The 27,852-nt window shown below is 39.2% G+C and overlaps 1 protein-coding gene across 1 annotated transcript; it reads right to left on the minus strand.

The window, feature by feature from the left end:
• Window positions 1–8,533: 8,533 nt before the first annotated feature.
• ZSCAN16 (zinc finger and SCAN domain containing 16) lies at window positions 8,534–16,805 on the minus strand. Its single transcript, XM_012664342.1, has 4 exons — window positions 16,740–16,805; window positions 15,626–16,043; window positions 14,465–14,594; window positions 8,534–9,195 (listed from the first exon to the last, which is right to left on the minus strand). Exons 2-4 carry the CDS (start codon window positions 16,010–16,012, stop codon window positions 8,675–8,677), a joined length of 1,038 nt encoding a protein of 345 aa, XP_012519796.1. The 5' UTR covers window positions 16,013–16,043; window positions 16,740–16,805; the 3' UTR covers window positions 8,534–8,674.
• Between the last annotated feature and the right edge of the window lie 11,047 nt (window positions 16,806–27,852).

Here is a 27,852-nt window from a genome sequence, read left to right on the forward strand (position 1 = left end):
ATATAGTTTTCTTCCAAGAATATAACATATATATTCTTGTATATATATCTCATATATATAAGAAAATAGTATATATTGTTCTGATAATTTTTTCATTGATCACTTATCATTTTAAGGCTGAATGGTATTCCACAATAGAACATGGCATGTGTAATTATTCCTTTTTATAAACATTTAAATTTTTCCCTTTTTTCTACCATTAGCAATCCCCTTTACCTTTTACTGCCTTCCAGAATGTCTCTCTCCCTACCCCATAATCACGGTAACATTTCCCCAGTACTTCCAAGTCAAAGGATTTGTCTCATTGCTCACTACTCAATCAAAACACTGGTTTATTATTCTATTAATAGTAACAGGTCCTTCTCTCTCTCTCTCTCTCTCTCTCTCAGGATTTTACATCCTATTTAGCACTGATCACATTCTATCTTATATTTTCTTGCTATTGTTACATTTGCTATCAAATAGATTAAAGCTTCCTCAGCTTCGGTGTCTGTTGAGATCACCCTCCCAATTGCATTACATGGTAGCCCTTGAAATATGCAGATGTGTATGCATTTTGACAGGAAAAGTGGTTTGACTTGCTTTGTCAACTAGCTAAATTAATCCGTCAGATTAATCTCCTCCTTTCTGTTCTAGTTTTAATTCCTAAATAGGTCCTTATTTATCCAAGCACTTATCAAGAACCCATCACCTGCCAGAGGCCAAATGAGGTGAAAGTGCTGAGATGAGCACCTATACGAAGCTCACAATGACAGTCAATCTTTTGCGTTCTTCTTGGTTTCTCCTTTACACAAGTCCTGCACTTTACTCTTTTTTATACGTGCTCCAGAAAAACAAAAGTTGGTTAATTAGTCTCATTGGTCTGACAAGAATGAGAGTGCTAGCTGACACCCAGGAAAGGAGAGAAATGTCCTAAGACTAGTGTTTACATGCACTCTAGTTAATCGTCAAAACCAGCATATGAAATAGGCACTAAGTTATTAAACCGATTTACACAAACGAGGAAACTGAGGCTTGGAGAGGCTTTAAAATTGCCCTCGGTCCTCTCTGGAGAGCAGTGGAATCAGAATTTGAACCCAGGTCTAAAGGATTCTAGCACCGGCACTTTTCACTCATTTCGCTCTGGGTCCTCACTTTGCCCTAAAGATCAGAGAATCAAATCAGGCCACTTTTCGTCTCCCTAAGTACACAAGGTTCTGCCAGATCAGTGAGCATGTACAGTCTGCAAGCACAAGACGTGAATGGAGGAACGCTCCTCGGCGCCCCTCCCTAGTCTGACCCAAAGTCGCAAGCGTCCCCGCCCGCCCCTCTATGGGAGACAAGCGCCTGCGGCCGGGCTGAACTAAAACAGTAGAACGCTCCTTTTCCCGGCAGCGGTCGACTGGGGTCTCTCCTGAGGCGGCAGCTCTGTAGGACCGCTCCTCTCCCAGGAGGCACGCTGGCCCCCTCGGTGCTTTGGCCTGCTGGACCCCACGCTCAAAGCCTCAGGCTGTAGCCGACAACTGCAGAAAGGGCTGGGATAGGAATCTGAGGGCCGCGGCAGATGCAGGTCCCCAGGCATTCCGGAGATTTCCACAAGTCCGTGGTGGGCCTACTTTTGGAGAAGGGCCCAGCGGCCGTGAGCCCAGTCCGAACCGGCCGCCAGACAGTGTTTCCGGATCCACATAAATAGGTCCCCTCTTTATCCATGTAGGACCTTTGGGTCTCTTTCCAGGCCGGAACCCCAGTGTTTCGGGAGCCGGGAAAGGCCGGCCCTCTTTTCCTGTTCTCTCGCGACCTCTAGCCATTTCCGGTTGCTAATGGTTCCAGAGCAACTCCTTAAGCCGCTTTGTAAGCTGAGCCCTCCCTGGACCAGAGGCTGAAAACAGATGAGAGAGGTCTGGCCGGTGAGTGTTGGAGTGAGGGCGAGGTTGGGTGGTGGCTTCTGCTGTCTGCTGCTGGACTGTTTGGGTTGGGATTGGAGTAGGTATTAGGGAGCAGTTCAAAATTATGATAATTGTTAAGATTATGGATATTGTTTAAAAATACAACAGCAACAATGCAGCGAGTTCATGAAGACCAAATACGAGTTAATTCATTTAAGCAGCTTCGAGAGGAAGAAAATGCTGAATTTAATGCTAACAAACAGACTTAGCAGTGCTATTAGTAGGGGCTAAGACTTTTATAACAATATGTGCCAGACACTATTCTAAAACCTTTATATTGGGTCACTCATAATTCCCACTTGATGAGGCAGACACCATTACAGTATTGTTTTACAGTTGGGGAACATGTGGCACAGAGAGAATAAGTGTATTAGCCAAGGTCATATAGCTAATAACTGGCGGAACAGGATTCATACCCAGGCATTCTTCTCTTAACTTCGTGCTCTACCGCTATTCATTGATAACCTGATTTTTATCAGCTTAGGAAATGTGCTATCCATATTGAGGTGTAAGTTTGTACAGAAACATGTTATTGTAGCAGTGTTCTGAATCTCATCGGGTTTGTTGGTAATTTGACTTTAGACAAAGGCGTTCTTTGACAAGGATATCTTCCACAGAAAGTTTTAAGGAGAAGAGAATAATACAAATTTTCATTTTAATAAATTAATTAGGCCCATTCCAAAGTCCCTTCTCCTGTTGCATTCCTCTCTGTCCTTATTTTGTTTCTATTAGGTTAAATCATTTGAAATTGCTGGTATTTGACTGTTTTTGACCTGCAAAAACAGCAATTACATACGTTTACCTAATACATAAACATATTTTCATCTGAGAATTTAGGAGTCTATAACAATTAGCAAGTTGCTCTGGCTTTATCTCAAATGTACCTTAAATTTGTTTATTTCTCTTCTTACCCACTGCAAACCCATGGTCCATGCCACTACCTTTTTCTCACTTAGGTTACTACCATAGCCTCTTGACCGGTCTTGCTTCTGCTCTTTTTGCACTCTTACTTCTTTAAGGAGCCAGAATGGTCTTTTAAAAAGAAAAGTCAGATCATGTTCCATCCTTCCAGTGATGCCGCACCATGCTTAGACTACACATCCTGGCCCCTGTTCACCTCTCTGATCTAATTTTATGCCACTTTCCCCTTAATCTAGCGCTTTAGAACACATGGCCTTCTTTAAGTTCCTGTAACATACCAGATTCATTCCTATCAGAGACTTTGCATTAGCTGTTGCCTTTTCCTGGAATTATCTTCTGCAGAACTTCCCAAGGCTGGACATTTATATTTCAGTTAGAATGTCAGCTCCCCAGAAAAGCCTTTTCTGACCACTTGTAATAGTCATTCAGGCTATGTTTCATTTCAGTTCATTATTATATTCTACATACCACTTATTTCTATTTGATATTTGTCTTGTTTGTTTTTTTCCCTTTACTGTAACGTAGCCTTAAAACAGCAGGGATCTCATTTATCTAATTCCTGCTATATCCCCAGTACCTAGAATAGAGGCTTAGGCACACAGCATACACTCAATAAATGTTCGTTGAATGAATGCATAAGAAATGGTAAAAAGTCCTTGACGTCGTAGAACTTAGTCTCATAGAAGTGATGTTGTTTGGAACATAGAGAATGGGACCTACTTTGAGGGTGAGAATATTTTGGTCAGTTCTAATAAATAGGAATATAATAGGATACAGCTTTATAATTTTAAAATTTTTAAAAGACAGGTGAAATTAATCTGTTGACTCACTGACCAACCGACCCACTCTCTCTGTTTCCTTTTATGAACCCAGTCTGGGGAAGGGGAGGTGTGGGATTCTATCAGATGATCAACAGGTATATATGAGCTCCCTCCAAGAAAGCCCATCTGGGGAGGGTGAACCACAGTGTGGATTCAAGCTAATGGCATAATTACCCTTAGGTTACTCTGGGTCACTTTCTAAATCCTATTATGCCTGGGCTGAGGAATTCTCAGACTGATAAAGCATTCCCTCCTTCCTCAGGTGTAGCAGTTGATTAAGATAGGATTAAGGGTGGGCAACACCAAAATGGAGTACCCACCCTTATCCTTTTTCCAAGGTGGAACAACTGCTCAAGACAGCACCAAAGTAGGGAATCCTTGTCCCAAGAAGAGCTGGAGAGCCTATCTACGTAACAGATTCATATACTCAAATTATTCCAGTAACTGAATTGAGTATCCGTTTTTCAATTTAATTAAAAATTAAATAAAATAAAAAATTTAGTTCCTTAGTTGCATAGCCGCATGTACCTAATGGCTACTATATTAGACACCACAGATCTAGACCAAGGATAAAGTATCTATATTCATAGTTGGGTCAAGGGGCAAAGGAGAAGGTAGCACCAGAAGTGTGACATGAAGGGAAAGGGAGGTCTGCAAAAATGCAGTGTAAGCTCTTTATGTAAGTCACATTTGAAGACAAATTCCTTTGGTCCTCACCAGTAATTGAGGTAAGGCTTTCTAACGTAGACTGCATTTTAGCATGACTGCTACACAGATTTTAGGTATTCAGAGAATCATTTTCTGCTGTAGGAAAAGGGTCCAGTAGTGTTGGTCACATGTAGCATTTCTAAATAGAATCTTAATGTATATATGATATGTAATAGTCATGGAAATCAGATTATTTTTCTATAGAGCAGTGGTTCTCAACTGGGGGCAATTTTGCCCCTCAGGGGACATTTGCTCCAAAAGTTGTTCAGAGACATTTTTGGTTATCACAAATGGGGAGTGCTAGTGACATCTAGTGGGTAGAGGCCAGGAATACTGCTAAACATCCTATAATGTAGAGGACAGCCCCTCACAACAAAGAATTGTCTGGCCCCAAATATCAATAGAACTAAGGCTGAGAAATCTTGCTTTAGAGGATTTGAATAAGAAAGACTGAGATAGCTACTCTTTTAAAATGTCAGCCTAACTCCCTTGTGATATTACTAAGGGGAGAAGAGGTTGTTTTGAAGCACTTCATAGTTTCCAGTTGTATTTTCACTGTTGATGGACTTTGTGATTAGATTATAATGAAATTAATTTCATGCTCAGGATAAGGATGTAGATTATTTAATAAAGATAATATAAATAATGTGTGCTGTACACGTAAGACTTGAAGCACCTTGGGACCAGGAGCTAATATATTCACCTTTGTATGGCTTGTATCATATGACCCACTGTCTCAAATATGATTGATGACAATATATTAGAACTATTAATACTTATCTCCCTCTTCTATCTTTCCCTATCTCCATTCCTTGTTTTATCTTTGTTCCTCTCCCTATGCCCTTGCTCTTTTTAAAAATTATTCTCTTTTCCTTCCTTCCTTTTCTCCTCTATATTGTTTTCTCCCTCTTCACCAGTGCCCATTCATATCTCCTACAGCCCCTCCCTCAACACTCATTTATTTCCTCCATTCATAGCTGTTGGCTCCCTCATTCAGAATCACCAGTTTACCACCAATCCCACTCACTCTGTGTCTGAGAGAGCTGCCCCTCATCTTCCCTATAGCTACCTCTTACAATCACTGTCTATCCTGTTAGTTCATGAAGACTACAAAATACAAGTTTTTACCTCCTTCCTCAAGGAAAAAAAAATTCCTCCAGAAAGGTGGGAGAAGCAAAAATGCATTTCCTTTTGACACAACTCTGAGAAACTGCCTTCCACATTCAGGGTTCTCCTAGAACAGGTGCTATCCATCCAGGATGGCTCTCTGCTAGAATCCCGTGATTCTGAATACAATGTCCAACATATGACATCTCCTCTTCCAATAACTGTCACTGTGATTGAACTTAGTGCTTTTCTTTCCAACTGGTTGCACCCTGACCAGTTTCTTTGGTGGGTTTCTACATGCATACTCTAGGACCTTGCCTGTTTCTCCATAATACCAGCAACTACTTAGATCTCCACTGACTTCATGCCTCCTTTGCCTTTGCCTGCAGTAATCCCAGATCCCACTGGCCTTTCTTCTCTTGCCTATATCACTCCAGGTTGTCTCGGGCTCCATTTCTTTCTATTTCTGACTTTTACCATTATCCCTCTTGTCCATAGTAGACCAAACCTGTGGTGGACACTGTGGTGGCAATTTGGAATCAACATCTAACCTAAAAAGGGTAGCATGGTTGTAATGTTCCAAATTACTCTTCACTCAACCTTTAAGTAGAACTCTAAGCAGAAGTCTGAGACTAGAGCAGTTCTTTGTATATAACAAGTATTCAAAACTACTAGCTGAATTGAATGTTCTGTCATAGAGAATGATAAAGGACAAATCAGTCTACCATGCCTTTACCAGTTTTAGGAAACCTAATCTAATCTTGTGGTAGCGAAGATCATCTTTCTTACCATTGCAGAAGGCTCTAAATTCAAGGCAGAATAAGATCAGAAATATGAGTTTCACCTTTAAAGACTGTGAACAGTTTTTAAACATTATAGTGTTTCTCAGCAAGACTAAAGGGAAAGGGGGAAAAGCCATTATTCAGTAAGCACCTGACTTTATTTTTTAAGGAAGTATGTTTCTAATACTAAAGAATTAATACTTTACTTTTCTCTTCATGACCAATAAAAAATCCTTTTTTCAGTTGTTTCAAATGCTTCAAAATATTGCTCAGATGATTATAGTAAGTCATAAAACAAGAATTAGTATGAAGCTTGACATTTTAAAAATTTGTATCAGTTGATTTAAGACAGTCAAAATAAACGTACATTTTTAAAAAAGGACCATTATGTCCAAAACATAAAAACTAAGTTTATCTTTATGGTGCTATGAGGAATGCTCTAAGATTCATCTTCCTGTAAAAATGATTCTATTTTTTTTTTCCTGATCTCAAACAAAATGCAAAAGCAAGTGTGCTTAATTGATACATTCAACAAGAGATTAGATCACTTCTTCCTGATTGCCCTGGTGATAACTATTCCTAGAACTAGTCAAGGAACCAGAGCTCTGTTCCCGGCAGTTTGATGGTGGTATAAATTTCAATGTGCTGGGCCTTTAGGCTACAATTCCTGTCATGCTATAAAATTCTCAAATTAGGGATGTAAAACTGTTGGAAGCACATGAAATGCTAATGCATCCAGAAACCAAAAGAAAAAATAATGGATTGTTCACTCAAGTATTGGTGTCCTGAGAGTCCCAGTGTAGGGTATTTGACAGGGGATGCTACTTTGTAAAGGTAATCACAATCTTTTCATAGAGGTGAGGTGGTATATAAGCTTTCAGTTTGATAATAGATTAGATTTACTTTAATGATCACCTTCCTTCAATTACAATACTCTTTTGTCAAGGCTGAAAAAGTGCTGTAAAGTTTTTACATAATTATTTCAATTTGGGGTGTTTCCATTTTTTCTACTGTTGCTATTGCAGCCGCCGCAGGTATCTCTTTAGCTACCTTCCTGAACTCAGAATCACAGAATATGAAGGCTAGAAGATACCTTAGCGGTGATTTTTTTTTTTTTAGGCAGCAATGTCCTTTAGAACTTTCTGCAATGATAAAATTGGTATATACATGTGCTGTCCAATATAGTGGCTTCTAACATGGCTATTGAGCAGTTGAAATGTGACTAACGTTACTAAGGAATGGAATTTTCCATTTTATTTGAGTCACTGTGGGTACTGGCTACGATATTAGCCCAGTTTTAGACTAATCCCTCCCCATCTCCCTCAACTTACAATAACCCGAGATCCAAAAGAGATTTATTTAAAGTTACAGATCCTTAACACACTCTCTCATTCCCCTCCCCAGCAGCTTCTACTAATCACTCATTGCTTTCCTTTCTCCTTTAATGTTTTCCTTAGCCGCCTGTCTTTTTTTTTTTTTTTTTTAGAGACAGGGTCTCACTTTTGTTGCCCAGGCTGGAGTGCAGTGGCATGATCATAGCTCACTGTAACCTTGAAAGCCTGGGCACAGGTGATGCTCCTGCCTCAGCCTCCCAGGTAGCTGGGACTATAGGTACATACTACCACGCTTGTTTTTTTTTTTTTTTACGAATTTTTTTTTTGTGTGTGTGTGTGTGTGGTAGAGACAGAATCTGGCTATTTTCCCAGGCTGGTCTCAAACTTCTGGCCTCAAGCAATCCTCCCACTTTGGCCTCCCAAAGTGCTGGGATTAGAGGCGAAAGCCACCATGCCCAGCCAGCCTCCTGTCTTTTCTAATACCTTCTTCTTTATGATTGGCAAACAAAAAATTTCCACAAAATGATCACACCTCCTACATTTAAGATCACACTCGAAAAGGATAAATATTTAGGCCATTATATCAGTAATGATGGAAAACAAATAAATTAGTGTTTTAGTTCTTAATTTCAAAAGTAGTTTTAATCTATTTTAACTTGTCAAAACATATGTGGTGGGTCTCTATTTAATCATCTGCAATTTATAGAAGGAGAAATGAAAGCAGAGAAAATTTGAGGGTCTTGTCTAAAGTCATACACTGAATGGTCAAGTAAAAAGGAGCCAGAGGTAGAATTCACTGTCTTTCAACTAGGAAACATTGATCTTGGGCTGCAAGTGGGCAGTGCTGTCAGTAGACAAGGCTTTCTGAAATAACTCTTGATTCCTCCCAAAAAACTGAACTAATTTGAAATAAAAAGATATTTTACTCAGGTAGATTCTTTGGTGCCAGAGAAGTTTTTAATGATGATTGATGCTTTGACCACATTCAGGAGACTCATAAGGTCTCTAAGGTAGAGTATGATAACTAGTTAGGCCTGAGTATCTGAAGAAATTTTGTTATTAATACTTTCTCCATATTAGTAGAGTTTATTTGCTGTATGAATTCTTTGATGTCTAATAAGAGCTGAACTTACTCTGAAGGGCCTTCCACACTCATCACACTCATAGGGTTTTTCACCTGTGTGGATTCTCTGATGCTGAATAAGACCTGTGCGCCCACTGAAATCTTTCCCACATTCTTTACATTTATAAGGTTTTACTCCAGTGTGTACTCTATGATGTCCAATGAGATGTGAGCGTTGAATGAAGGCTTTTCCACACTCATCACATTTATAGGGCTTCTCTCCAGTGTGAGTTCTCCTGTGTTTCCTAAGGTCTGAGCTATGACTGAAACTTTTTCCACATTCATCGCATTTATATCGTCTTCTTTCCTGCTGTTGCCATTCAAATCTTACCTCATTTTCAACAGCATCTTTGGATTCAGGATGCTGAGGGATATCTTTTTTGAGTCCGTCACTTATCTCCCCAAGGAATTCCATGTCTTTGGGAACATCTTCCTTTTGGGACAGCTCTTCATTCTTAGTCCTGGTTTTATCACCTGTAACAAACAGTATGCAAACAGGTCCTATTCTGGATTTGAGAAGCAAAAAGCCTATTGAAGTCACATACAACACACATATCAAATATTTGGCACCATCTTATTTTTGGTACCATCACATCATATAGTCACAATATAGGGAAGAAATTAAGAAGAGCCCAGAAAGGAAGATAGTGGTAGGATAAGTTATTTGAAAGTAGATTAAGAGAGGAAAAGGCAAAAATGGAGATCAAGGGATTACCTCACAATCCTGTGCAAAGGCAGAGTGGTAAATGGGGGGACTATAGATATGTAGGATAATTAAGAGGGATAGGCAGACAAACTGGAGAACAGAGATGGGAAGGGAGATAAAAGTTTGGCAGAAACATGGAAGGGCTTAAAACGTAGGTGGTACGTGGGAGTAAAATCGAGTAAAAGTGACTGGAGAAGATAATAGGATTTGAGGTCTGAGAGGGAATATAGTGAATAAGAACCATCCAAGGAGGGGAGTGTGTGAGAAGGGTAATAATTAGCTGGAAGCAGAATGAGAGCATGCAGGTCAAGGTAAATAGAGGAAGGAAAAGGAGTAGGAAATGACAGTGGATGGTCAGTAGATGTGCTGGGTTGAATCTTTTTTTTCCTAAAACTGACATCCTCACCATCATCTCTTCACGTCTAAATCCTAGTTCAGTGGTTTCTAACTTTTTTTAAATTTTTTAATTTTATTTTTTAATTTATTTTAATTTATTTTTTGTGTGTGTGTTTTATTTATTTATTTTTTTTCTTTTATTTCAGCATATTATGGTTGTACAGATGTTTAGGTTACGTATGTTGCCCTTGGTCCCCCCGCCCCCAAGTCCGAGTAGTGGTTTCTAACTTTATTGTACATCAGAATAATCTGGATGGGCTGGGCGCGGTGGCTCACGCCTGTAATCCTAGCACTCTGGGAGGCCGAGGCAGGTGGATCACACAAGGTCAGGAGTTGGAGATCAGCCTGAGCAAGAGTGAGACCCCGTCTCTACTAAAAGATAGAAAGAAATGATCTGGACAACTAAAAATATATATATATAAATTAGCTGTGCATGGTGGCGCATGCCTGTAAGTCCCAGCTACTGGGGAGGCTGAGGCAGGAGGATCACTTGAGCCCAGGAGTATGAGGTTGCTGTGAGCTAGGCTGACGCCATGGCATTCTAGCCTGGGCAACAGAGTAAGACTCTGTCTCAAAAAAAAAAAAAACAAAAACAGAATAATCTGGATGGCTTATTAAAACATAGATTGCTGGGCTCCTCTTCCTCCACCTCCAAGCTTTTGATTTGGTAGGGCTGGCATAGAGCCCAAGAATTTACATTTCTAGCAAGTTTCCTGGTGAGACATATACTGCTGGTCCAGGAACCACACTTGAGAACCACTGGCCTACCCATTATTCAAGGGCCATCTCAAATGCTATCTCCTCTAGGAAGTCTTCCCTAATCTCCCAAAATAGATGTGCTCATTCCCTAATTCTCATGTCCCTAACCCCAGGCTTATATGGAACTTGGTACACAGCAAGTATTCAGTAAATACTTGAGTTGAATTCTCTAAGAAAACAGCTGTTTTGATGATTTGGAGAGGGTAAAAGATACCACCAGTTTGGTCATGCTCCATGCTGAAACTACCATCTCAACAGACCTAGGAATACCAACTGTACAACTACCATTGATTATAGATAGTTTTATTAGTTCCTTTGGCATAAAAGAAGCAGCAGCAAGAGTACCAGAACATTTTAATGCCTGGACTGGGTATAGAAGGCACTGGGTCTGGCCTACCTGAGTGCCAGGAATTCAGATCCTCATTGTAATAACTATAACTCCTTCCTATCAAATCTTATCTTCCTCCTTATAATCATTTTCATCAGGCAGCTTTCTCAAAAGTCGGGCTGTTTGCTCTAAGATAACATTGTTTTGGAATCCCAATGCCACATTATTTTCTGGCAAGAAATTAAGCAGACTAGATTAGAGCCAGAAGGTTCAGATTCCAGTCCTGGTTCTGCTGATAATTGCCTAAATTTGGGGAGAAGATAATCACTTTGGTTTCCTTATCACCTGTGCCTTCCTTCTTACTTATTGTTTGAATGATCAGATGAGCGAAGAAATGTATGATAACGTATTTGGAAAAGTATAATGCATTGACAGAAGTATTACAAAGTTAGTAGGGTAGTAATTATCAAGCAAATCCTGGAAATCATAGACACCCCCATACCACTAGGAAAAATGTTCTCAAACATCAACATACTGGTTCAACATCTTCTCTTACATACTGGAGTTACTCCTGGTTGGCTTCCCTGTAGGTTATTGATGAAGATGAATATTTAAAAAAAAAAGACACAAAGAGTCAGCACCAATAGTCAGTTCACTGTCTTCAGAGTAATCTACCAGTCCTCGGGATGAGTCTCTCTCCATAACTTCAGGAGAAAGCTGGAGAAAAATCTCTCACTAGGACTTCAAATGATATTTTTTAAAATACAGGATCAGTTTTCCTTGATCAGCAATTTGAATTATAACCTTTTCCCTTAGATCTGTAATTGAACAATGTAAAGAATAATGTATGGAAACTGTCAAATACGAACTTTTCTCATCTCAGGGATCTCAGCAGTCTATTTCTTAACCAACTGAATTTTAGGGTCTTGCTGATGTATCTCTTTCAAGAGCCAGCCTAATAGGATTCCAGGAGACTTTTTTCAGAACTGACAAAATTAGGAATATTTGGTTTTAGCATCTTCTACCAGAGCCATGCTTCCAGTGTTGTTCTGGCATATGTAATACCAAAAGTCCTTATCAGTTACAATTCCAGATAGGTTCAAGCCTTCCTGATCACTGAGATGAGGATAAGTCCACAAAGATCATTTGATAACCATGTTTACTAGCTGCTGGACAGTCTAGGGGAAAAAGGACAAGTTTGGGTGCTAAGTGAAGTAAAATTGGAACAGAGTTAAGAAGACTGACTAGGGGGACCTTATTGCTAACAGAGAAAGTCTGTTGTGGCTTACAGCATATCCATAAAGATTTCATTTACTTTTGAAATATTTTTAAATGTATTACAAGAATTGTAAGATTCAGCTGTCCAAGTTCTTCTGTCATATATAATTTGTATTAAGTGACTACTGTTATAATTCCCAGCTATATGTATATGGAAATGATCCCCATTACCCTAGCAAATAGCTAATACTATCTTCTTAGTATGGATACAATGAATTTTTTAAAATAAGAAATACTGCATAAAAAACACTGTCAGTCTCTATTCAATAGTACATTTATTTTTAAAAGGTATTGGCTTCTTGGTACATTATCATGATCATTTTAAAAATGATTTTGTTCTAGGCTAGCAGGCAGGAGCCCCAGGTTCTGAGTCTAATCTCAGTTCTGCCTCTACTCCTTATGGAAACTTGGACAAGTCACTACCACTATGGTATAGTTCTTCAATTGTAAAATAAGGGTTTGGAACAGATACTACGTGCTTACAAGAAATTTGAAAGGCACTTCTTGAAAGGCATGTGTTGTGACTTTCACAGGTTTTGTTTTGTTTTTGCATGTCTTTTTCAGCAGGGAATGTGGTGGACGTGGTGAATACAGATAAAAATTGCCAAAGGTTGCTGGTGGTGTACCCTGGGAGAAAAAGAAATCATACCTATACTGTTCAACATAGACAAAATGGAGGCTTTCCTAAGAATTCTCAGGCTTCACAGGATAGCTAGATTTCCTGAAGCATCATATTTTAACTATATAGTATTCCCTTGAATGACACCACTCCCATCTGTTTGTCTTACCTCTCTGACAGTCCCTGCTCTGTCTCCACAAAATCTTCTTCCTTCTGCTTTTTGAAGAGAAGTTAACTGAAGTGTGTTATCTTTGGATTCCTTACATCTAGCATGGTGCCTGGCATATAGCTGCTGTTCAATAAATGTTCAGTGAAAGAGGAATGAATGAACAGACAGGGGGTTCTCAATCTCACCCCTAAAGCCAAACAATAACCAGCACTCCACTACTAGAGTTAAAGCACTGAAAGAATCCTTTAAATTATATATAATTGAATGTCATCCTTTCCAGATATGAGCTAGATATCACATATCACAGATATTGCTAAGATATAACATCTTAGCTCAAAATAATTTTTCAGATTAGACAAATCACCTGGCAGGGATCCTAGAGAATGAGAGAACTATATTGGTAAAATTTAAGTAATGAGAATACAAAATAGCCCAGAGTTTAAGGTACTGTGCAACAGAGGCATCATGGACATGAGAGCCTATAGAGAAAGGGCAGGGAACACTGAGAAGGGTAAGATTTGGCAAATTGGAATCTAAAATTTGCCTGCTTTTTAATGTAGCCTGGGGATATACTAGATACTCCAGTTTATAATTAGTGAGCTGGAATGGGAGACCAAACCCAGTCAATCTCATGTGCAGATAAAAAAAAAAACAAACAAAAAAACCTGCTGGTTTGACTGATCCTTGCCCTCCCTTCTCTAGTTCTTTCAGCATGTGAGTGTGTTATAGACTGACTTGGGTCCCACCCCCTCCAAATTCCTGTGTTGAAGCCCTAACCCCCAATGTGACCATATTTGAAGACAGGGCCTTTAATGAGATTATTAAGATTAAATGAGGTCACATGGATGAGACCTAATTCAATAGGACTGGTGTCCTTATAAGATGAGGAAGAGACACCAGGAATGTGAGTGTACAGAGAAAAGGCTATGTGAAGACACAGCGAGAAGTATGCAAGCCAAGGAGAGAGGCCTCACCAGAAACTAATCCTGTTATCACCTTCATCTCAGACTTCTAGTCTCCAGAACTGTGAGAAAATAAGTTTCTGTTGTTAAGCCACCCAGTCCAGGGTATTCTGTATGGCAGCCCTAGCTGAATAATACAGGGTGCCATAAATTCTCCTGTCTCAAAATGGAAATTTAAAGGAATTTGGAACTGGAACCATTAGATAACAAATAGAAGTATAAGGTATTATTAACTCATTTTGAGTTATGTCCTAAAAAGCATAACAAACAAAAGGTATTATTAACTTGAATGATTAGTTAAATTCCATTTTCCACCCCTTGGGCCAAATAGCAACTTTTATATCTAGTGAAACTAAAATATAATTCTTTCCATTATGAGGCAAAGGTAAAAAGAGGATAAAATTATCCATAGCGAGGTGGAGGACAAGCAGGAAATCTTTAAAAGGAGAACATTAAAGTGAGAAAGTTGTATTCTAACCTAAGAAACCACCTCTTCCCTCAAACACGGAAAACTTTTGCTCCTTACCCTTCTGTTGTGACTTTCCAGATTCCTGCTCCAGCTGGTTCTTCTTGGGATGGAGCTGGACAGTCAGTGACTCATATGACCTTCCCAAGGGGGCCAAGAGTATGTCCTGTCTTTCTGAATTGGCTGGGACCTGGGAACAATGAGGTATGACTGGATTTGTAAAGTAGATTTTATGGGAACTGAAAGAACTTGAGATTAAAAAAAAAATCAAAAGCAGTTATCTGCCAGGGACCCAGGGACAGAGAAAGGTGTACAAATTTTCATTCAACTATAAATGGCAATAATGATGACTAAAAAAGAGAGACAGAGGCTAATCTCCACAATTCAGGACACTAAAGAGTGAAATTCAGTGTCTCTTAATGTACACTGTACCCATTAAGAAAAAAAAAAGAAATTCAGTGTCTCTTCTCTCATTGATCTGCAGAGGTCCAGGATCAGAGTCCTGGATTTGGAAGGTACCTTAAAAATCATCTAACCCAATTCCAGTAAATGGGGGCAATTCTTCTATAAGCATGCTGTCCAGTATGTTAGTAACCAGCAAAATGTGGTTACTAAGTACTTAACATGTGGCTAGTACAAATTGAGACAGGCGAAGTGTAAAATAAACATCAAATTTTGAAAATACAAAAAAAATCTAAAATACCTCATTTTTATATTGATTACATGATTGTTTTGACTTAAATAAAATATACTTAATTTCACCTGTTTTTATTTTTAAATGTGGCTACTAGAAATTTTAAATTGCATATACGGCTCACATACTTCTACTGGATAGTACTATTCTGCAATATCTTTGACAGCTACTTGAACCTCTACTAGAATACTTTTATAGAGAGGGAGTTTCTTATGGTGTAGCCCATTTTATTTATGAGTAGCTATGAATGTTAGACAATTCTGTTTTCCTCTGATACCTGTTTGCCTTCCTGTAACTTCCCACTGATCCTAGTTTTCCAAATTGGCATAAAATTAGTCTAGTGTTTCCTCTCTCTTTACCCAGCCACACTTTAGTTATTTGACATAGATAGGTCCCTCCCTTAACCTTGTTCTTCTCTAGGGTACACATATTAAATACTTTCAGGTGTTCTTTCACATGCTTTTTGCTTTGGCTTGGTCCATATACCCTGATCACTCACAGCCAAATGACTGCCCCTTCACACCTACCTGCTTTCCAGGTTCATCAGGTTCTCTCTCCAGATCTTCCAGCACAGTCACTGCCTCCTCTCCAGTCTCTGGATGGTGTGCCTGCACCCATGCTTGCAGGTCCCTAGGAAGAATGCTCAGGAACTGTTCTAGCACCAGCAGGTCTAAAATCTGCTGCTTGGTATGGCATTCTGGCCTCAGCCACTGGCAGCAAAGCTCCCAGAGCTGGGTAAGAGCTTCACGGGGTCCAGGTGCATCTTGATAGCAGAGCTTCCTGAAGTGCTGCCTGAAGAGTTCCCTCCTATGAGGACTGTACTTTTGTGAGATGGAATCCTGTCCCCAGTAGTGGTCCTCTGCCTTAACTGTCTGAAGTCCTTTTTGTTTCTCAGGTTTCAGGGCTGTGGACATTCTAGGCTTTCTCAGGAGATTAATCCTCTATCTGGGATTGATTCAAGGAGAATCTCTTACGATCTTGCCTCAGAGACACTTCTAAAGCATAAAAAGTAACCATAAAGAAATCACAAAAGCTGCTGCAAACATAAACACACACTAATCAAGCCAAACCGCTAGAGCTGAGTCAGAGAAAACAGCTCATAGGAGGCTGTAAAAAAGAACAATGACACAAGGACATGAATTGAATCTATGCTTTACTGTGTAATTTAGAGGTTATTAATACTTATCTAGACTAGAGCTACAAATCCTCATGTAAAATTCTCAAGTTTGTTATAAGGCTGATGTATAGATTAAATGGGAACGTATGCAAGTCCCTGGCATGGCAGCTGGCACTAGTAAGCACTAAATAAACCTGAGTATTATTAGCTTTGTTAAAAGGCTCATTCCACATCCTGAGATGCATGGGTTGGCTTGTGTCCACAGGTTTCAGTGGTTTTAGGGCATGTGTGCCATGCCCTAGGATGGGGGTCAGATGGATGCCTCTGCAGAGGAACCCCAGAGTCCCCCTTCCACCCTGTCCTCTCTGGGAAGGTCGGGCCAAGTCCTCTCTTGTAGATGTGTCGGGGGATGGTAGGAGGGACAGGAGCGTTACATGATGCCCGCAAAGGGGAGGGGGTTGCAGCTGACCACAGCTGTGCCCTGTCCTCTCCTCTTCTCCAACTGGGAGCCGGAAGACACTCACCTTACACACAGAGGGGAACAAGTGCGACAACAGTGTCCTTTGGGCGGCCTCGAACAAAGGCTAGACCCACTGGCAGCCGGGCACTTCCGGGCCGCTCTAGGAAGCTTCACCTCGGTGGCAGCGGCGAGGGTTGCCTCCCCCGCCCTAACCGGTGGAGGACCCGGTTTCTGTGCCTTTTATTGATGGAATTGCAGGCATTTGGAGCATGTCTTAGTGTTTTTCAAAAAACTTTTTTTCCTACTCAAGATTTTTTTTTGTTTTAATTATCAAGTAATATGGATAAGTAACGCATTCCCATAAATTTATTAAAAAGAACAATGTCCCCCGGCATGTAATTTGACAATTTTTTTTGTGACATGATTTATCTTTCCATAGATATATTACAGATACATATTACCCTTGCTTTTGTCCTGCTACACAAATTGTAGCACTTCTGTACCTTGCTTATTTTTTCTTTTACCAATTGATGTTGGAGACAGGTACACAAAGGGGTTCCTTGATTTAGCTCTATTTTTAAAAAACTGGCACGGTATTCAATTGTGCATATGTGCCATAAGTTATTAATAATTATCCCATTGATGGTCATGAGTTTGTTTCCAGTTTTTTCCCCACCGCTGCAATAAATTACTGTGAACATACATCATTTCTCAAGGATGTATGCATAGTCTGTATTCCTAGAAAGAGAATTACTAGAGCATAGAGTAGGGACATTTGCACTTTTGCCAGATCACCAACCTTAGAACCCACTAACCATGTTCTTGTTTACGTATGCTTGTCTACAGTGTCATAAAATATTTTGATCTTTGCCAATGGGTAGAAAATGCTGTCTTAGTTTTTTTCTTCCTTTCCCTTCCTTCCACAAATCTTCATTACTTAACTTCTGTGCCAGGTATTATTCTGGAAGCTGGAACTACAGTTTTGAGTAAACAATGCCCTCGCGTTCATGGAATTTATAATCTAGTGTATGTGTGAGGTGGGAAGGCAAGCAAAAAAACAGAAAAATATATACTGTATTTGATGGTGTATCTTAGTGCTAAGGAGAAAATAAAAAAAAAAAATAGGGAGTTTGGGGTGAGAATGCAGTGATGCAATTTAAATAGAATGCTCACAGAGGACCTCACTAGCAAACTGACATTTCAGCAAAGATGTTTCAGGGAGAGGGATAGCAAACGCAAAGGCCTGGAGTTGAGTATGTTTGAAGTATTCTGGGAACAGGAAGGATGCTGGTGTGGCTGCAGCTGAGAGCAAAACAGTGCTGGGAGTAGAGAGAGGGAGTGAGGGTGAGTGCAGATATTTTTACTCTGAGAAGCCATTCAAGGTTTCTGAGTAGAGGAGTAATGTGATCAAACTTAGATTTTGAAGATATTATTTAGGCTAATGTGTTAAAAGTAGTCTTCTATGTGAAGGGGGGTAGGGCAAGGGCAGAAGCAGGGAGACAGGTTGCAAAGCTATTGCTACATTGGAGTAGGGAGGGCATTTTTGAGAATGACACAAAATCCTAAAGACATAAAACTGAAAAGCCTTAAAGGAAAAGATAAATGAAACATGTTGTAAAAATTTAAAATTTTTGAATGAAAAAAATAAAAACCTACAGTGAAAATATAAACTAAAATATGCCACACACCTAAAAGACACAGAGTTGTATTTTCTTAATGTACAAAGACCTCTTACATAAAAAGGTGAACAAGCCAATGGAAAAATTGGCAAATGACTTCAGCAGGCATTTATAGAACAGAAACATTAGGCCGGGCGCGGTGGCTCACGCCTGTAATCCTAGCACTCTGGGAGGCCGAGGAGGGTGAATCATTTGAACTCAGGACTTCGAGACCAGCCTTAGCAAGAGCGAGACCCTGGTCTGTACTAAAAATAGAAAGAAATTAGCTGGACAACTAAAAATATAGAAAAAATTAGCCAGGCATTGTGGTGCATTCCTGTAATCCCAGCTACTAGGGGAGGCTGAGGTAGGAGGATTGCTTGAGCCCAGGAGTTGGTGGTTGCTGTGAGCTAGGCTGACGGCATGGCACTCTAGCCTGGGCAACGGAGTGAAACTCTGTCTCAAAAAAAAAAAAAAAAGAACACAAACATTGAGGATAATAATGAATATGAAAAGGTTCACTAACATTTAAAGAATTTAAATAAGAATGATATTTTTAGAAATCTTTTAGAGATTTGTCTCCCTCAAGACAAATGATTGATAATGTTCAATGTTGGAACGTGTGTGGAGATATACAGTCACACTTTGTTGTACATTTTTAGAAGGCAAGGCCTATTAAAATTAACTGTCCTAACGCTTGATCCCACAACTTAGCTTTTTGGAATTATCCATATAGAAATGCTTACAGAAATGTTCAAACATATGTACAAAGAAATACCATTTATTTAAATTGGGAAACCCAAATACCCAACATTTCGTAGTTTAAATTTCCATATGTCTATTCATTAAAATACCACTCAGTTTTAAAAAACTAAAAGATGCCAAAGGTATATTGAGTAAAAAAGTTATAAAACAGTATAATTATTTCTGTAAAATAATAATTATCTTAAATGTGTTCACAGTGATTATCACTTGGAGTAAACTTAAAGAGAACTTGTATTTTATACATATTATGGACAGTTTCAGTTTTTTAAAGAAAAATTTGCTACTGGTGTAAACAGGTGAAAATAATTGTTTTTAAATCCCTATTTATTCTCCACAACCTACAAAATTTTTTCCTGTATGGGGAATTTCATCAAAATCCCTTTTCTCTTCTGAAATTCTTTCCGCGACAAGTCATCCTGTAAAAGGATGTAACTCCCTTAAGATGAAAATCAGATCCCACCTCCCTGTGCTTCTGAAGGGCAAATATAAATGATCAAATAAACCTGGGTGGAACACTTAGAAAGTATAGAAGTTAATAACTTCCAAATAAGCATTAGTATACTCTCTGGGGGAAAAATTTCAGGAAAAAGATAACCCCTACTCTTCTTTCCATTAGAAATATATGATCGAAAGCCAAAGTCCTTTTTTCTCTTGACTGTGATATAACATGTCCCTCAGAGCCAACTGAGCAGATAAAAAAATCCAGATAATGCTTAAATATTTCCTGCTTCCCCTTTAGTGCACAGTGCATTATCTGTGTATTTCTTCCTCTTTGTCTAATATCTTGCTGTGTCAAATTCTCTTATCAGGTTTTTAAGCACAAATCCAGCCTGCTTTCTCGATGACACTTCTGCTACAGTTTCTGAACTTCCTGAGTAGCACCAAATATTCTTCAGTTGTGCCTCTGGCACATCATCAACTTCAGAAAATCAACTTGCAGCACCTTGGAGCACCTGACTGTGGTAACTTAAGTGGTTGAACAGACAAAATGAGGCTTCCAACCACTGTCACAAATCTAGTTAAAATCCTGGTTCTGCCTTTGGGTTAGGTATATCCTTCCTTTAGTAGGACAAAGCCTCTGTGACCTCTTCATTAAGGCATAAGTATACAGTCTGCTATATGACAAACAAGACCCTCAGCCTCTCCCTATTTTCTAAAACTACAAACAAAACAAAAACCCAAACCCATAAAAAAACCACTCATGGTCTATTTTAAGAAATAAGAGTACTTGGTAGATATATATACTCTCCTTGCTTTCATTATTTAAAAAGAAAAAGTAAATGAACTAAATGTTCAACTCAAGAAATTAGAGAAAGGAGAAAGACTCCTTGCCCCTAAGGAAAAGGTCAGGAAAGAAATAAAGGTAAAAGCAGAGAAAATGAATTAGAAAATAAAAAAATAGTGGCATTAATAAATAAATCCAAGAATGAAATCTTTGCAAACAAGCCCACAAAAGCAACAAACCTATGGTAAATCCAACTGAGAGAAAAAAAAACAAAAAATTATAAATGATAAATAATAGCAGATGAAGAGGAAAGTATGCTACTAAAATTTTTGAAAATCTCAATAATACTGGTGATTCTCTAGGGGATAAAACCATGAGTTTCAAATTCATTCACGTAGAAAAATCTAAATAAACTCGAAAGAACATAATTGCAAAAGTTATCAAAGAATCATTTCTAGAAAGACTTGTCATTTTGTAGCATTTAAATTTTTTAAAAGTATTTACATGTGTATGATAATTCTAGAGAAGTGGGAAGAAAAGGGGGGAAATCACTCTATTTTCATCTCTCTTAAATACAGTAACTTGATATTTTGTCATTTTCTTTCAATTTTTATTATTTTAAATGTTTTACATAGTTGTGATTGAATTCTAGAAACACTTGAATAAAAAGTTCATTTTATTATGAATTTTTCATAAGAATAATTTACATCTATATATTGAGAAAATATATATTAGTAATACCTATCTAACAGGATTGGAAAGTTTACATGAGATATATAAGGTGCTTGTTATTAATACAATGTCTGAGCCATAGTAGGTGTTCAAAAAATGGCAGCTATTATTGTTATAGTTTGCAAAGGGCTTTTCCTTTTACATGTGTCATTTATTTAATTTATAATGGGTTTATTATTATCTCACAACATACTGTTCCCACTTTAGGGGAAATAGACAAGCTTCTTCCCACAAAGGAACATCCTGGATACCTCTGAGAGAGAAGCCAAGAACATATTTTTGCTCCTTAGGAAAATCTTTCTGTTTGGTTGGTTTTGCTGAGAGGGTACAGTCTAGGCTGAGCAGGGTTCAACAAGTTGGAGCCTAGAGCAGTAAAGAGAAGTGTCCTGTGTCAGAACACTCAGAGATCCACACAGGACCAGGATCGTAAGTGGCCCTCAGGAACAGTGGTGAACTTAGATTTGGGTTAAGATCGTTCATATTAGGCATTTGGCCTACGTGGCATAGAAATAAACTGTTGATTATTACTCTGAAGTCACTGAAAAGTCAATGATAAAAAGAACATCAAGTGCTCCAACCTCTACATCTTCAACCTCCACCTCATGTTTCTTCAAAAGTTGCTACTTTTCCACCTACTATGCTTTCACTAATTTTGCTTCCATTTCCTCTTTGCAGTTTGTTTTTGTGGTGCCCTTGTCACTTTTTACCACTTTTCCCCTTTCCCCCCTAATTTCTCTTCACTTTCCTTTGTTCATAGTTTATTCCCATCCTTACCTGCTTTTTCTTTCTACTTATCCACCCTCTCCCATTCTGGCCTCACCCTACTGCTTTCCCACACCTGTTTCTGCTAATAAATGCTTCAAATTTCAATGGTTCTCTCCCCAGCTGAGTCCCTGCTTTTGGCCCTAGGTTTTCTCACTGTTATATTTAATGTCGACTCCCTTCATGGGTGTTTTTCATTTCACCCAAAGAACTAGTCTCTAAGGATTCTGCTAGAAGCTATTACAGTTGACTTTCAATAGATTACCTGCAAACTCTATCCAAAGAAAATTTTAAAGTGGCTTTCCTCTATCTTCTGGTGATCAAAGAAAAATTTTTAATTTACTTATTAATCTAAATCTTCAAACCTGATAGCAGAAAACCCTTTCTCCATAGAAAATTCTAATTGGAAGACAAATATATGTAACTAATGAAAGTCAAGCTGTTTGGATGGTGTAGGACTTAGAGCTCCTGAAGCCCCTCTAAGAAACCCCTATCACACACAGGTTAAATGGATGAATGATGAGGGGTGATATAAGGCAATAGGAAGCATGTGGCAGTGGAGGACTATGTCCAACTGGAGAGTATTGATAATCAGCTCCAGCCAATTCTTGTCATATGGGAATGTGGTGCTTAGTGTTGCCATCTCATGCATTTTTGTAAGAGAATCTGGAAAGTCAGATTTTATGTGAAATCTCCAGATTCTTAAATAGTGGCAATAATTTTAAATATAAAAGAAATGCTGTGTGTGAGGAAAGAATGCTTGTGTAGGCCAAAACAGCCCATTAGGCCAGACTGCTATCTCTGATTTGAGATGTGAAAGGTCACTGGGAATTTGCACGACAAATCTTGTTTCACCTTCACTGAACCATCCTACCTGGGTAAATCATAATTTATTCTAATATTACAAAATGGCTTTTGTATTTCACAATGTATTTAGGGTAAATAATTGAAAGGCTACTGTATTTTATCAAATTAACCAAAAATTCAGGCCTTTTTTTCATATAGATCAGAGATTAATTCTACATTCACACCCTAGACAAGATTATTACTCTAACTCCAAAGAAAATAAATACAAGAGGAGGAAAAGGGAAGGGAAAAGAGAATAGCAGTAATCCCTAAAACCTCTAGTATATATATATATAATAGAACTTTTAGATTTCCTGAGCCATTTGCTTCAGAGAAGAAAAGTTTGAGTATGGAATGAGCCCCTGTAAAGTCCCAGTTCATCAGATGATGTGCCTAGCAGCAGAGAACCAAAAACTTTGTTTATTAAGCTTTCAAGTGCTTGAATATTTCAGCCTCACCTCCATACCTATTTTCAAATGACTGCTGAAATTGCAGTAGTGATTGCAGAGTTCCCTATATCATTGTATTGGTGGCATCCTTTTCTAGTTGTGCTTTTCTGGTGCTTCAGAGGAATGAGTGTAGATGAAAAATGCTGCACCACTCCTGACATCTTCAGGGCTTCTTCCCAGTGTGGATTGGCTCATGTAAAATGAGGTGTGAGGTCTGCTGGAAAGATTTTCCACACACATCACATTTGCAGGGCTTCTTTCCAGTGTGGGTTCTTTGGTGTCCCAGAAGATGTGAGCTATAAATGAAAGCCTTCCCACACACATCACACTCAAGGGGCTTTTCTCCACTGTGGATTCACTGGTGTCCAACAAGAGCTGAACTGTACCTAAAGGCCTTTCCATGCTCATCACATTCATATGGTTTCTTTCCACTGTGGATTTTCTGGTGATGGAACAGGCCTGAGCACTGGCTAAGGCTCTTCCCACACTCACTACACTGGTATGGCTTCTTTCCAGTGTGAACTCTTCGATGTTGTATCAGATGTGAGCTCAAAGAAAAAGATTTCCCACAGTCATTACACTGGTATGGTTTCTCTCCAGTGTGGGTCCGCTGGTGTTGAATAACACCTGAACTGTAATGAAAAGCTTTTCCACACTCATTACATTGGAAAGGTTTCTCTCCAGTGTGGGTCCTTTTATACTCAATAAGGTGTGAACTGGAATAATAGGCTTTTTCACACTCATCACACTGATAGGGTTTTACTCGGCTGTGTATTCTCTGATGGTCAGTAAGTTGTGAGCTCTCAATGAAGGTTTTGCTACATACATTACATGAATAGGGTTTCTCTCTGGTATGGATTCTTTTATGTCTAATGAGGCTTGAGTTTTGAGTGAATCTTTTTCCACATTCATCACATTTATATATTCCCTCAGTTGAAGTGTTTCTCTGATGTCTTTCCATCCATCCTTTATGTTCTTGGGTTTCTCTATATTCAGGAACCTTTCCATTGGTTTGGCCAGGTAGTTTTTCTTGGGCTTCCATATCTACAGTGAGTTTCTGCTTTTGACTCAATTTTACTTTATTGATTATGATCACATCATCTGAAATAAAACGTATAGCATTCAAATGCCACTGGCATATACAGGAAATAAAATTAAACATATAGTATAAGTAAACAGTTTAAATATATAAACAAAATGGTTTTATAACATTTTTATACTCCACCAGTACTATGGAGTTAACAATACAGGCTCTGGAGACAAGACTATTTAAATCCCACATCTGCCATCTACTAATGGCAGTCTGGTACCATTTTAGGATAAAGCTGATAGCCCTACCTACATAAAGCCTTCAAGGGCAGCAGTGATCTTGCAGGCCAGAGTAAGTACTAATGTTCATAATGATTACCTTAAGTCTTTATGAAAAGGATAAATTGTGTTCAGTTTACTCCAAGAATATGTTGTACATCTCAGTAAGGTGTCCATTAATTGGCTAATGCAAATAATGAAGTTTTGAGCAACAAATAGTAAAGCTTCAGTTATTTAGGGAAACCCTAGCATGTGGAACATCCTATTTCTTGACAATGCTGTTACTAAAAAATTTGGAAAACATGAATTTTCAAATGATATTAGGATGACCAAACATACCCCTATAGGTAAGAAGTATCTTATGGTCATTAAAAATCCTAGCTAGGTATAATAAATAAGATGAAGAAGTACAGTTCATATTTTTTAGATGACACTATTTCTAATAATGATGTTCATTTGCCCTTGGTAAAAGTGGGCATCCTTTCTACCCATCAGGCATGAGTAACCCTGGATTCCTTGTTCAAGCCAGGAAAGGAAACAGAGCCACTCTAAAAGATCTAGCTCTCTTACATCTCTCTCTTTCTCTCCATTGTCATCTGAAATTGCACTACTTTTGGCCCTCATAATGTTGAGTTGGAACTATAGCAGTAGTCTTCAAAGTGGTCCTTTTTCTCCTCCCTCCCCAATCCAGCTTACAAGGCACATGTTGGTTCCTGCTCAAACCACCCCCCATTATAAGAAAAGGAGAAAAGAAAAATAAAAACCTTCTTAGGCTCTCTATAATTTTGTTCCAGACCACCTTGTTAGCATTATTCTTCTATCAGCTACTCAATCTCAGCCAAACTAATCTACCCATGTCCTCCTATCATGACTTGTACCTTTCCACATTATTCTTTTGCTTAGACTTCATTGTTTACCTTTATTGAGCATTTCCTACATAACAGATGCAGGAGACACACAGAGCTCAGATAAGTGAAGTGGTAATACAGCATGCTAAACACTGTGATAGAAGTATGCACAAGGTACATCATGTAACTCAAATATGTGGGTATCAAGAAGGTGACAGGTGAGTTGAGTCTTAAAGAACAGATATGAATTGGTTTGGTGGAAAAATAGAGGTTTGGTCACAGGTTGTATTTCATAAGATGAGTTCAGCAGGGTGGGGATGTGTGGGTGTGTGGCAGCAGGGTGGGGGTAGGTGGGAAAAAGTTAAACATATAAAATATTAGCAAAAAACTGAAATGTACCATGGATCTGATGGGACAGGGAGGGAAAGAAGCATTGGGAGGAAATAAATGGGATGAATGACTAGAAGTCTTAATGTGGTCGAAGAAGACAATAGGACGGAGAGAAGAGGGGTGAGTATGAGGAACACCCTTCCTGATACACTCTGCTCTGTGAAATGCTACCTGTTCTTTACAACCCAGTTAAAAACCCAGCCACTCCACCACAACCACCACCAGGACCTGAAGAGACAGATTTCTTCCTTCTTAGAACTGTGAGCTCTGATTTGGCATACTATCATTCGCTGTGTCAAATCAACGCCTGTCTTTTTATTGATACTCAACTCCTTCAGGGCAGAATCCTTCATGGAACCCAGAGCTAAGTTTTACAGTGAAAATTAAAGATTTACTGTCTTAATAGGACCCACAAAACCCTCATGTCCTGGCTCTTGACTGTTTCCTTTCTGTGGCTGTGCCTGTCTCTTCATGCTTCAGTCACATGAGTCTTCTTTAAGTTCCTCAAACCCACCAATTTCTTTCCCACTCCAGTTTTTCCAGTGTGGTCTTTTGGCCTGGAATGCTTTTCCCTCTACTATTCACTTAGCTAATTCCTACTCCACTTTTAGGATTCAGCACCAATGTTACTTCCTCAAAAAGGCCTTCCCTGACTACCCTTTCTCCCCATGCATAACCTATCATGATATATTTGTGTGTTCATTTGTTTAGTGCCTCTGTCACCAGAATGTCTCCATAAAAGCAAGGATCATGTCTGTTTTGTTCACTGTTCCTAGTGCCTTGCATAGTGCCTAGTGTATAATAAGTAAATGTATATTTGCCAGATGATGAATTATTCTAAGGTCTCCAAGGGAGCCATATGACCCAACTGTCAACACTAACCATGATCCTTTTGCTGTTGAGCATCCTCAGATTCACTCTTAAGCTGAGTCTCTGTGGGTTGAGGCTGGAGATACGTTGCTTCCTTAGCTGGATCCAGAGGCACTGATGTATCAGAAAGCATTTCCTACACATAGCCCTGGGCTGAAACCTGAGGATAAGCAGGTTCATTTGGGCATCTGAAGGGCCAACAGTGTACATAATCCCCAGAGAGCCCACAAAGGACCAGCCTGCACACCCTCTACCAGATGTTCCACCATAATGCATAGGAACCTTTCCTACCTGCTGGCCTGGTTCATCCAGCTCCCTCTCCAGATCCTCCAGCAAGGCCACTGCCTCCTTTCCACTCTTTGGATGATGCTCCTGCATCCAGGCCTGGAGCTCCTCAGGTAAAATGGTCAGGAACTGCTCAAGCACCAGGAAGTCTAACATCTGCTCTTTGGTGTGCATCTCAGGCCTTAACCACTCACAGCAGAGCACCGAGAGCTGGCTCAAGGCCTCCCAAGGCCTGAGAGTCTCCTTGTAGCAAAACTTTCTGAAGCGCTGGCGGAATAACTCCTGGTTGGTTGGGCTGTTCCTTTTTGGGCTGGATCCCTGGGCTCTGACAGGCTTTTCTTTGTTGTTTACTTGAAAGAGCCATTTTGTCTCTTCAGGGGCCCATGGAAGGGACACAGCGGCCATTCCAACTCCAATGAGCTGAGAGGATTGCTGCTGTGTTATGTTAAGGCACAGTCCTAAGGTTACAGAAACTACAGTTAAAAAATAAGTGTAAGGCAGTTCAAACCTTTTGCCAAGTAGGAGGAATGTTTGTCAACAAAGAGACAGCATTTTTGACAATATTGAAAATATTGTTGGATGTTTGCTTCCCCAAAATAACAACAAAACAGTCTGTTGATAAGGCAAAACTGAGTTTACTCTTATGGGTGATGAAGAGTGTTACTTTGACATAGTCCCAGTAGCATCTGTGAGGAAGGAAGGCAAAAATCAGGATATTTATGAGGTTTGAGGGTTTAAGGAAGATCTTTCAAAGCAGGATTAGGACTGGGCAAGGATGATGATAAAATAGTTTAAGACTGATGGACACATTCATTAAGATGAAGGTTTTGAGGTGAGGGTTTCAAAAAGTCTGGAAGCTAATCATTGAGAGTTGAGGAGTTTGAGGTTCACTTATACAGATTTTTTGAGGGGGAAGTTCTTGACACAGTATAACTATTTGTAATTTTTGTCTCCTAGGGCAAGAATTTCCTGGAATAGCAAAGTCATATTGATAAAGACAGTGGAATAGTAGTGGCACACTAGTGAAGACAGCTGAATA

Source organism: Propithecus coquereli, unplaced genomic scaffold (assembly GCF_000956105.1).
Source record: "Propithecus coquereli isolate 6110/MARCELLA unplaced genomic scaffold, Pcoq_1.0 Scaffold882, whole genome shotgun sequence".
Classification (NCBI taxonomy): domain Eukaryota; kingdom Metazoa; phylum Chordata; class Mammalia; order Primates; family Indriidae; genus Propithecus; species Propithecus coquereli.

Coding starts and splice junctions, on each gene's coding strand:
- ZSCAN16 (XM_012664342.1), bottom strand. CDS start 16,012: ATGTCCACAGCCCTGAAACCTGAGAAACAAAAAGGACTTCAGACAGTT. Junction 14,595..15,625: donor CTGATGAACCTGGAAAGCAG/GTAGGTGTGAAG, acceptor CATTGTTCCCAG/GTCCCAGCCAATTCAGAAAG. Junction 9,196..14,464: donor TGGAAAGTCACAACAGAAGG/GTAAGGAGCAAA, acceptor TGTTTGTTACAG/GTGATAAAACCAGGACTAAG.